General features: G+C 43.8%; 1 protein-coding gene across 1 annotated transcript; it reads right to left on the bottom strand.

The window, feature by feature from the left end:
- Positions 1-3,462: 3,462 nt before the first annotated feature.
- On the bottom strand, positions 3,463-11,475 carry VIM (vimentin). Its single transcript, XM_004014247.6, has 9 exons — positions 10,766-11,475; positions 10,065-10,125; positions 7,353-7,448; positions 7,105-7,266; positions 6,487-6,612; positions 5,732-5,952; positions 5,253-5,296; positions 4,636-4,721; positions 3,463-3,822 (listed from the first exon to the last, which is right to left on the bottom strand). The coding sequence occupies exons 1-9, from the start codon at positions 11,326-11,328 to the stop codon at positions 3,781-3,783; spliced, it is 1,401 nt and encodes a 466-aa protein (XP_004014296.2). The 5' UTR covers positions 11,329-11,475; the 3' UTR covers positions 3,463-3,780.

Genomic DNA, 11,475 nt, shown 5'->3' with positions numbered 1-11,475 from the left:
ATGGTCTCCCAGTGTTTAACAGTGACCCTGTTAAGGGCTGAATTTGTGTTCTTTGTCCCAAGGTACTCCCCCCTCCCCCACCAACCCCTTCTGCTATTCTTAGGTTGGTGTCTTAATCCTCCATTAACTCAGAATGTGACTGTATTTGGAAATAGTGTCTTTAAAGAGGTGATTCAAATAAAATGAGATCCTACAGGTGGTTCATAATCCATTATGACTGGTTTCCTTATAAGAAGAGATAATCTAAGGGGAGAGTTTTCAGAAGAAACCAACACTGCTGGTAGCTTGACTTTGGATGTCCAGCCTGCAGAACTGTGCGAAAATTCATTTCTGTAGTTGAAGCTGCCTGTTCTGTGGTACTTTGTTATGCCCCGCCCCAGTGGATATACGGAGACCCTTTTTTTAGCTGAAGCCTGGCAGGTTGGAGTGAGAGCCTTCTTTGGGGCAAAGTGTCTGCTTCAACCTTGTTTTCTTCAGGAAGAAACCAGGGGAAGCTACTATCCCCCTGCCGCTCCCCCTCACCTCACACCCACCTCCCTACTCAGTCCCGCAGCCTTGGGAATGAGATTGTCTCCTAGCTCCTTTGTCAGAGGCCGGGCGTGGGGAGGTGGGGCTCACGTCAGACATGCTGTAACTGAGTCAGACCATTCGTCTCAGTCACCAGCCACCTCTTCCATCTGTCACCATGGTGAGAAACCTCAGAAAGACTTAATTTTCACCTTATTTCCACAGACTGCACCATCCCCTTGGTCACTTTCCCGAGACTTCACGCTTTATGCATCATTCTCTTCTCCCCATCCCCTACTATTTTTTTTAACCTCCTTTAATCTAATGTTATGCATAAAAGAACCAAGCATTCAGCTTTGTTTCATTGTAGTGGTGAGAACATCCTTTCTTTTTATTAGTTTTTCAAAGTTGAAGGTAAGGACAACACTAACAGTAGGACTGATGATAAAAATTAAAAAGACTTACATAGATTTGAATTCCTATAATGTGGGCCCTAGGGTTGGTTTTTTTTTTTTTTTTCCCCACTAAAGGCTGGTTTCTGACAGTTGGAGATAAGGGAGATGAGCTCATCTTTTTCATTTCAGGGAGGTGATTTTTAGAAAGAGCTGTAAGGGAATTTTGAAGGTGGGGAGCCCACTAGTCTCAAGATATTTAGCAGAACTTGTCATCTTGGTTCCTTTTCCCCAGGGGTGGGGGGACACAAGGGAAACTAAGCTTTATTTGTTTATTAATATGAAAGTTATATGCTTGAAGAAAACCATTGTGAGCCTGGTGTCTTCCCTGCATGATCCTAAGCCAAAGGTAGGGTACGAATGATGAGACAGGAAAAATATGGCTAGGAGGCTGAGAGGGATGTGATGAAAATGGCTAAAGAACAACAGCAACAAAAAATCAAATAAAGTTTCTTCAGGGTCCAAGCACCTGGATGTTTCCTCTGATGACAGACACGTCAGTTGTTCAAATATGGGGGTGAGGTGAGGTATGGGGTGCAGGACTACTCCAGGAATCACAGCAGTAATACCTTTTCCTGTGATACTATGCTAAGGGTAGGATGACCAATAGGTGGAATCTATTGTTCAAATTAGTACACTTGTGAGCCTGAAAAGGGGGCATTTTAATCAGTAAGCATAAACCAAGACCATCCCACGCAGACTAGGATATAAAGCAACTTGACTAGAGGTCACTTCCTAGGCCAATTCTTTGTTTACTCATGCAGATGAAAATCATAGCTAATGTTACTTAGCACAGTGCCTGGCATTTGAGTAAACAAAGTGTAAACCATCTTACTTTCTCCTCCGTCAACTCTACAGAGAGATAGATGTAAGCACTTAAAAATTACAGGGAGGTACTTCCCTGATAGACCAGTAGTTAGGACTCTGCACTTCTCCTGCAGGAGGTGTGAGTTCCATTCCTGGTTGAGGAATTAAGATCCCTCATGCTGAGTGGCCAGAAAAGAAATAAATAAAATAATTACAAGGAATGCCTATCATAGCATTCTTGGAGAAGAGGGAATCACAGTAATACAGGAAATTGGGACTTAAAGAAGTCTAGGAACTTCTTACTGACAGGAAATTTTCCTCCAGGACACACAATGGACCATTAGAACTCATATTGCTTCCAGGCCAAACCCTCCCTCTTTTATTTATCTAAACTTTAGAAGGCAATGGCACCCCACTCCAGGACTCTTGCCTGGAAAACCCCATGGCCAGTGGAGCCTGGAAGGCTGAAGTCCATGGGGTCACTGAGGGTCGGACACGACTGGGCGACTTCACTTTCACTTTTCACTTTCATGCATTGGAGAAGGCAATGGCAACCCACTCCAGTACTCTTGCCTGGAAAGTCCCATGGACGGAGGAGCCTGGTAGGCTGCAGTCCATGGTGGTCGCTGAGGGTCGGACACGACTGAGTGACTTCACTTTCACTTTACTTTATCCCTCTTCCTAAACTCTGCTCACATTATGTGACCTATAGGAAGCTTTTCGTGACCATAGCACTTCATGCTTATTGCCCTAGATTTTGAAAGCTGATTAGAAATTAGCATCATTCTACCACTTGTCAATTTTATTGCCCAAGGAACAGGTAAGAATTTTCCTTTATTGTGTGTCTAACATCAGTTCCTCAAGCACAAGTCTTTAAACATATCTGTAAGTAGATATATGTTATACAGACGCATTTTGGGCTTCCCAGGTAACTCAGTGGGAAAGAATCTTCTAGCCAATGCAAGGAGACATAGTTCCATCCCTGGGTCAAGAAGATCCCCTGGAGTAGGAAACGGCCATCCACTCCAGTATTCTTCCCTGAGAAATCCCATGGATAGTGGAGCCTGGAGTGCTACAGCCCATGGGGTCGCAAAGTCGGACATGACTGAGCTCACGCATGCATGCAGATATATACATTTAGGCATCACATATAGTTATACACACTGAAAACCTGGGTAGTTTCTGGTGTCGAAACTAAATGAATTTGTTCCATCTCTATGTTGCTAATGGAAGATGCAGCCCTTACATCCTGGCTGTTGTCTACGCTTTAACCCCCATAGTAGAGTTTGTGCCACTCATGCTGCACATAACAAAATGCAGTTTTCGTTTTGGTCAGGTTTTTCGCTTTAGGATGTCTGTTTGTTAGAACTGGACTCACACATGGATATGGACCTAGCTGAACTCATTTTATGAAAAGACCTAGTGTCACTGCAAGTTATTTTATAACATCTATTTGTAAGTTTAAAAAGCAACTGAATTGCAAAGAAGCAAGGTCTACCTAAAATGGTCTACTACCAAAACTCAGTTTCAAGCATAAAGTTGAATTTCTCAAGTTAACCTAACCTTGATTTTGTGGCAGTTTGACCAATAAAAACTTGGTCCAATTCTTGACCAAAAAATACTTAACCAAAACATAAATATTCTCATGAAATTTAGTGAATTATTTAGATATTATCAAATAAGTAAGATACCAACAGAATTTTCCAAAGATTTATTGAAGCAGAAACAAGTTGGTCAGATACTTGATGGAAAAAAGCAGTTTTAATGGTATTCAAAAATACTTTTTAAAAAGTATTCTAGCACAAGGCGTCTTCAGTAAACTAGATTATGTTGTAAACTTTTTTCTAAATCTTTTATGGGTGTTGGTTCAAGAACTAGGGCTTATTCCTATTCCAAATCTATCTTGCGCTCCTGAAAAAACTGCAGAAAGGCACTTGAAAGCTGTTTCTTTAAGATATGGACTTTTTTTTCCTTCTTGCTGGTAGTATTTTGCTGCACGAAGTATGTGCAGTTTTTATTCCAGATCATCGTGATGCTGGGAAGTTTCGTTGATAACCTGTTAAGAAAAATAGAACTCAAATCAAATATAATAGTACATACTAATGAAGAAAGGATCCCATAAAGCCTGTCAAAGAAAAATCCTAGGATATGGATATAATTTATTGTGAAAATTGGAAGATTACATTGGTTCTGTATGAAAAGGCTCACAGAGTGGGGAGAGAGACATATGTAAGATGCTCTTCACCTACAGGCAAAATATGTATCCAATAGGATGCTATGACTTAAAAATACTGTGTGTGTGAAGAGTGCCGTAATAATTGTCAGCAGCAAAATTTACAATTAATACTAAAATGGGTAAGTACATTTGATGTGCAAGGGAAGATTACTTGAAGATTACAATACATTTTGACCTTGTCTTTCCTGGCACAGAGAGGTCTAGGGAACTACTTAGTCATGTGCTATGCCTTTGTATCACACCATGACAGGGTCTAGGAGTGTCCAGGGAAGGCCCTGTGTGCAGGATCAAAACATTCCTAATGTTGACATAGTCAATATGAATTCATGACACAGTCTCACGAATCCAGTTTAGGAAGTAACTTAAGGAAACAGTACTCCTGTTTCAAATTAAGCACCAAAGTAAATCACTAATTTTGGACAAAGGCAGACTATTACCTCACTTTTGCATCTAGGAGCCAAATAATTAGTTGGATGTGGGCACTGGCTGGAAGAAGTACTATTCTCCTTTTAGGAGACATGATTGAAACTGAAACCTCCCAAATTAGCTAGCTGTATCTGACACAGATTTATGGATTTAAAGGCTTATCAATGCTGGCCTAAGATTATTTCTTTTTGATTTAATGATACCAACCTGTCCATCTCTGGTTTCCACCGTCTTAATCAGAAGTGTCCTTTTTGAGTGGGTGTCAACCAGAGGAAGTGAATCCAAATTGGTTTCTGAATAAAGAAAATAGGTCCAAAATGAGTAAAAATGAAATTTTTAAAAAGAAACAATTTTGTCCAAAAATAATGTTTTTGTTCATCATTGTTTAAGGCACTATTCCCAAAATAATTCTGAAAGATTACCACCTGTTTTCAAGCCCAGGGGCTAATGTTACTGAGACATCAGAATGGGATGGACTGTTTTAGCATTTACTCCATGTGGAGGAAGAAAAATGGAGTTTCAATTTAACTGGAAATACAGAATATAAAACCGTATTTGTTTGAAAATTATGGCTCTCCTAGAGAATTTTCTCTGTATGGTATTTTTAAATTTTAAAAATGAGTGTTTTATAAGCAGAATGGCTACAAGCTGCTAAAATGTTTCATAGGGAATTCCCTGGCAGTCCAGGGGTTAGGACTCCATGCTTCCACTGCCGGAGGCCCAAGTTCAATCCCTGGTCGGGGAACTAAGAGCCTACATGCCACAGAGATCAGTCAAATAAATAAATGAATAAAAATTTTCATAAAGGATAATCAAATGCTTACCCCTCAGGTTCAGGGAAGAAAAGTTTGGAAGAGGCAGAGAAATCCTATAAAAAGAAAAACAGTCACATTTTTCATAAACAACGAGAAACAAATTTATACAGTTATTGTCATCAATTAAGAAAATTTATGCTTTTAATTCACTGGTGACGGATTCGCTTTAGAAGAATTAACCCATGATTGGTCCCATTTGTATATTTAAATATTTTACTCCAAGCGTTTCCTACAGGGACTGGAAGTACTGTAGCGTGACTACTGGTTTTCACAGAATCAACTGCAGGTTCAGACCCCAGTTCCGGTGATTAACTAACTAGGACAAGGAACTCAGTCTCTGAACTGAAGATTTCTCATCTGTAAAAAGTGGTCAGGAGCTACCTTGAAGAAAGGTTCTGAATATGAAATGAATGGTGCGTGGAAAACGAGGGGCACAATACCCAGCCCAGGGCAGCTAGGAATTCACTCCCAGGAGCCCTGTTCCCTACCTGCTCTCCTCTCCTTCCAGCAGCTTCCTGTAGGTGGCGATCTCGATGTCGAGCGCCATCTTGACATTCAGCAGGTCTTGGTATTCGCGCAGGTGACGAGCCATCTCTTCCTTCATGTTCTGAATCTCATCCTGCAGGCGGCCAATAGTGTCTTGGTAGTTAGCAGCTTCCACAGAGAAGTTCTCTTCCATTTCACGCATCTGGCGTTCCAGAGACTCGTTCTGCAGGAAAGATGAGAAAGGTGGCTGGTGTTATTTCCCAGAAACAAACAAAAACAGCTATTCCCCCAACCTCAGCGGTAAAGAATCCGCTTGCCAATGCAGGAGACTCAGGTTCGATCCCTGGGTTGGGAAGATCCTTTGGCAAAGGAAATGGCAACCCACTCCAGTGTTCTTGCTTGGGAAAGGCCAAACGGGGTCACCAAGAGTTGAAAACAACTGACTAAACAACAACAACCCCAACCATTTCCAAACTATCTGCAGTCATTTCCCCTCACAGCAAATGGGAAGAACTCCAACTTTTGGTGGAAAATAATGTACCAGGTTCCTTCCTAGTGGAAAAATAATATAGGTATATTAAAACCTTGGGATCTCCAAGTTCTTTTTGAATGAATCTGAACAAATCATTTTCTTGGGATTAGAATGCCAATTTTTCTCCCTTTGAACAAAGTTTTCTTCCAAGAGCACCCTCAGATCGGCCACCTGAATGGCCACAAGCTGGTGATCTGCCTTCTGTTCAGGAAGGACGATACTCACAGTCCCTTTGAGCGCATCCACCTCGCAGGTGAGAGACTGCACCTGCCGGCGGTACTCGTTCGACTCCTGCTTGGCCTGGCGCAGGGCGTCGTTGTTGCGGTTAGCAGCTTCAGAGAGGTCAGCAAACTGTCAAGGAGCAAGCAGAAACCCTGGTCAGCCACGGGCCTCGTCCACAAATCCTCTAAGATTCTATGTGGCCTGGACAAATGAGAAAGCTTAAAGATGGTGAACAAACAAATAAGTAAATAAGGCATGATGCCAACCAAATTTTACACTCAAAGTTCCAAACTCAACATCTTCCAGGATACGTTTAAATTTGTTTTGATAACCAGAGAAAAAGAGGTGGAAGGCGGATGTTGAGATTTTCAAGCAGAAATTTACTCTGCTGCCCTCATTTGCAGAGGGTGGAGGTCAAGAGCATGGTTTGGGGGTTACCTGGAAGTAGGGTGATGGATGGCAGTGGGGAATGATGGGGAAAGGTGGGAAGTACAGCAAGAAATAAAATTTGAACAAGAAAAGCCAGCTAAACTAGGGAGCTAACAGGTACTTAGGAACCACAGACAAGTACAGCAAACAGAATGGTTTCCATTTGTTCTGGCCACACTAGCTTGTCTGTACCTTGGACTTGTACCATTCCTCAGCCTCCTGAAGGTTCTTGGCGGCCACGCTCTCATACTGCTGACGGACATCACGCAGGGCAGCCGTGAGGTCAGGCTTGGAAACATCCATATCGATTTGGACGTGCTGCTCTTGAATCTGGGCCTGAAGCTCCTGGATTTCCTGAGGCAAGAAAGACAGAAGGTCAGCTGTGCCAAGTACGGGAGCAGCTTCACCCACAATCGTTCACAGACAGTGACTCTTCTTACCTCATCGTGCAGTTTCTTCAAAAAGGCAATCTCTTCTTGCAGGGATTCCACTTTACGCTCCAGGTCAAGACGTGCCAAAGAGGCATTGTCAACATCCTGTTTTGAAAAGAGAAAAAAAAAAAAAAAACAGGACATGGAAGAAGATGCTATAAAGTCTGTGGCTTATCCTATTTATTCATTTTAAATGAACCAGACAAACTTAGCCTCTTTACTATCAAAAGGGCATTGACAAATTTGATAACCTTTAAATAAGTTTGTAAATCACCCAGGGCTCCAATATACTGTTTTCTGCTCTTCATTAACAAACTTGAACTGTGATCCATTGGGTTGTACTCAAGGTGACCAATAAATATTTAAAAATATATAACTGTAAGCCAGCATGGCAGGCTGCAATCAATCATTATTGAATCCATAGTATCAGTGAAGTTTTCATTACTTTTTTAAATCCAGAAAATCAGTGTCACAGGATTTTAAAATTTTTTGAGGCAGGGGTAACATTATGGAATAATATTGATAGAATAACAAGAACTGATCAGATTTCATACCTCCACTTGATCAGATTTCATACTTCCATGTGTACATGAGAACACACAGAACAGAAATTTGTGCTTCTGAAGTTTCAGCACATAATACCTAAGCTCTCTTTTTGTCTCCTCAAATCTTCTGAAATTTTTTCTCAGGATCCCAAGTAAGTCACCTGATATTCAAGTTACAAGCCTAAATCTTTACTCCAATTCAGGATGTACACTGGCAAATATGTAGTTCAGCCAAATAAAGAAAAAGAAGGGTAACCCTGAACTGTATTTGCTTTGCTTTCTCTGGTAGATTTTTCTCCTGAAAGTCACCTATCTCATTCCACAAGGGTGTGTCCACATCTTTTTCACTTAGTACTAGGTCAGTTCAGTTCCTTAGCATGTTTCAGAATGACTAATCAACATGCACATACTATATGTAAAATTTTTACTGCTCTGGTCTCCTCCTATGTTTTCACCATGTGTAAACTGGTGGAAAGATTTTATTGCCCCTCAGGGAATGTCTTGAGGATTTTTATACCTCTTATCTTGTAAGCCAACTTCCCCTTGTGTCTCAGCTGGTAAAGAGTCTGCCTGCAATGCGGGAGACCTGGGTTCGATCCCTGGGTTGGGAAGATCCCCTGGAGATGGGAAAGCTACCCACTCCAGTATTCTGGCCTGGAGAATTCCATGGACTGTATAGTCCATGGGGTCGCAAAGAGTCAGACACGACTGAGCGATTTTCACTTCACATATCTTGTAAGCAGTTATATTTGGAGTCCAGGTTAGTCTTAAAATGTAGACCTGTTTCTATCACCTTCATGGAAAAGTAAATGAGAAAGGGGTGATAATAAAATGATCAGTCTTGGGAAAAAGAATCATTTTTGCTTGTTGTTAATCATTGCAAAAGATAATATCCTATTCTCAATTTTCAAAAGTTCTATGTGTTATTATACTTCTTTGAAGAGAATATGAGTGGTTTTATCTAATCCCTAAATAGGAGGAACAATTTATACTAATATTATTTTATATGAAGTTACTACCGGGGAAGAAAACATTACAGACATGATGATCAGAAATGCTCAATGACTGAAATAAACCACACATTTCTGTGTTTAACTTGATAAATACATTTCTGCTTCAAAAAGTATTCTAGACTATTTGCTTGAGGGAGCTTTTAGAGCCAGTCCCAGTGAGGGTTCAGGAGAATAAAACTGCTGGCAACTAATCTTCTTTGGGATCCAACTTTAAGTTAAAAATCCTTAAAGGCCATCTATCTTTGGAGCAAGAAAACCATTTTTCTTAAAATCCTATCCTTCATTTTTAGCTTTATTCTTTATGGAGAAAATGCTAAAGAATACAAGGATTCAAAAAAGGAAGGCCTTTCCAAATGTGAGGTAGGACTGCAGCTTTAAGAACTTTTCACATCACATACTTCCAGTCTGGGCCAGATATTAGATAACGGGGGTGTTAGCAAATACTTGTGTCCAATTAGAACAGTGCTTGCATCATTACATATTCAATAAGAATGTAGCCTGTTGCAAAGCGTCTCCAGGAACACAAAGACTCCTATTCTTTCTGACCAGAGCCACCACACTTGCCAGAATGTCTGTATCTACATTCCATAGTGAAGTCCGTAGAAACCATTAATACCTTTCAGCCAAGGGGACAGATGGCTCCTTTTCATCCTTATTAGATCACAAATTAGTTGTGCATAGCGATACTTCTGTCTAACCTTGGGGCCACAATAGAACTTGCCGGCAAGAAAATAAAATTTCTGGCTCCACTAAGTTTCTTATCCTCCCATCCATTTCACATCTAAAACTACAGGGCAGAATTGTGCTTTTTGTGGCCTTGTAAAAGGTAGTCAACTTTGGCAAAACCGCAACCTAAATCAAACTGTAACTCTTCAAAATCAAAATATCAACGTGTTGCAAACACGAAACGGAAAAAAAAATGATTTCTTGGGAAAAGAATCTTGAAACAAATTAAAAAATGTTAAAGACCATGTCCTACGGAACGGTTTAATCATTCAAGGGCTTTTATCCAGAACTGCGGTCTCTCTGCCACTAGGGGGCTTGGCGCGCAGACGTGAAGTTTTGTATGATTCAGACTTGGGTTAAGAAACTTTTAGAATTGCTCGTGGGTTGGGCGGGAGGGTGGCGTCCCGTGGCTTCGAGTAGGAACGGAATCTACCAACCTGTCTGAAAGACTGCAGAGTGCTCTCGGCTTCCTCTCTCTGAAGCATCTCCTCCTGCAACCTGAAACAGTTTCAGATTAACCACAGGGGAACCGGGAAACCGCCAGGGGCGGGGCGACCACACCCAAACACCCAGTCGTGGCGCAGAGACCCAAGGGTTGCTGCGCCACCTCCGCGCTCAATTAGCGACCGCGGCTTAGACCTGCTGTCCTAGGCAAGTTTAAGCGGGACCTTGGCCTCTGCGTGGAAAAGCAATCACTGTCGCCACCCCGACCTGCGAGACGCCCGCCACCACCTCACCGCGGAGACTCTACAATCCCTTTGTCTCGCTCTCTCCACGGCCCGTTGGCTGGCAGCCAGCCAGAGGGGGACAGGAAACTTTCTCAAAGTTTGGGGAAATCGCGTTCATCCTTTTCTAGGGCCTTAGCAGCAGCAGCAGCAGCAGAGTACACAGTGGTAGTTTTTAAAAGTCTGCAACTTGAAACGTGCGTTCTTGGGCAATGAGTCGGGGTAGAGGGAAAATGCTAACTTGGAAGATTCTGGTTCAGGGCGGGGCCCGCACCGCTTAAGCCACAACCCTGCTCCCCCGCTGTCCCCCACCCCCACCCCCGGCAGCCGCCGCCCGGGCCACATCCCCAAGGGCGTGGCAGCTCCGGTATCCACTTCATCCCTCCCTCAGCCCCGCGTGGGCGCCGCCTTACTTCTCCCGGAGCCTCATGATGTCTTCGGCCAGGTTGTCGCGCTCCACCTCGACGCGGGCCTTGTCGTTGGTGAGCTGGTCCACCTGCCGGCGCAGCTCTCGCATCTCCTCCTCGTAGAGGTCCCCCAGGCGCGACTTGCCCTGTCCCTTGAGCTGCTCGAGCTCAGCCAGCAGGATCTTGTTCTGCTGCTCCAGGAAGCGCACCTTGTCGATGTAGTTGGCGAAGCGGTCATTGAGCTCCTGCAGCTCCACCTTCTCGTTGGTGCGGGTGTTCTTGAACTCGGTGTTGATGGCGTCGGCCAACGAGAAGTCCACCGAGTCCTGCAGCAGCCGCACGCCGGGCACGCCGCTCCGCAGGCGCACAGCCGAGGAGCGCGTGGCGTACACGCCACCCGGGGACGAGGTGTAGAGGGTGCGGCTGGTGGAGGGGCGCAGCGCACTGCCCAGGCTGTAGGTGCGGGTGGACGTGGTCACGTAGCTCCGGGTGGAGCTCGGCCGGCTCGCGGTGCCTGGGCCGCCGAACATCCTGCGGTAGGAGGACGAGGACACGGACCTGGTGGACATGGCTGCAGAGGGTGGCGGTGGACTGGGCGACTGCGGTAGCACGGACTGGCTCCGGGAGAAGAGGCGAGCGCGAGGGCGCGGTGGGTGTGGGCAGAGGGAGCGGTGCTGCGTCTCTGGCGCGGGGAGCCCGGAGCGAGAGTGGCAGAG

The sequence above is a fragment of the Ovis aries genome, chromosome 13 (assembly GCF_016772045.2).
Source record: "Ovis aries strain OAR_USU_Benz2616 breed Rambouillet chromosome 13, ARS-UI_Ramb_v3.0, whole genome shotgun sequence".
NCBI lineage: Eukaryota > Metazoa > Chordata > Mammalia > Artiodactyla > Bovidae > Ovis > Ovis aries.
Note: the sequence above shows the minus strand (reverse complement) of the source record. Positions and strands in the feature narration are given on the sequence as shown.

What these genes read in the sequence shown, in the direction of transcription:
- VIM (XM_004014247.6), bottom strand. Translation starts at nt 11,328, where the DNA reads ATGTCCACCAGGTCCGTGTCCTCGTCCTCCTACCGCAGGATGTTCGGC. An exon ending in ATCATGAGGCTCCGGGAGAA is followed by an intron (nt 10,126 to 10,765) that starts GTAAGGCGGCGC and finishes AAACTGTTTCAG; the next exon opens with GTTGCAGGAGGAGATGCTTC. An exon ending in CTGGAAGGAGAGGAGAGCAG is followed by an intron (nt 5,297 to 5,731) that starts GTAGGGAACAGG and finishes TTCTTTTTATAG; the next exon opens with GATTTCTCTGCCTCTTCCAA.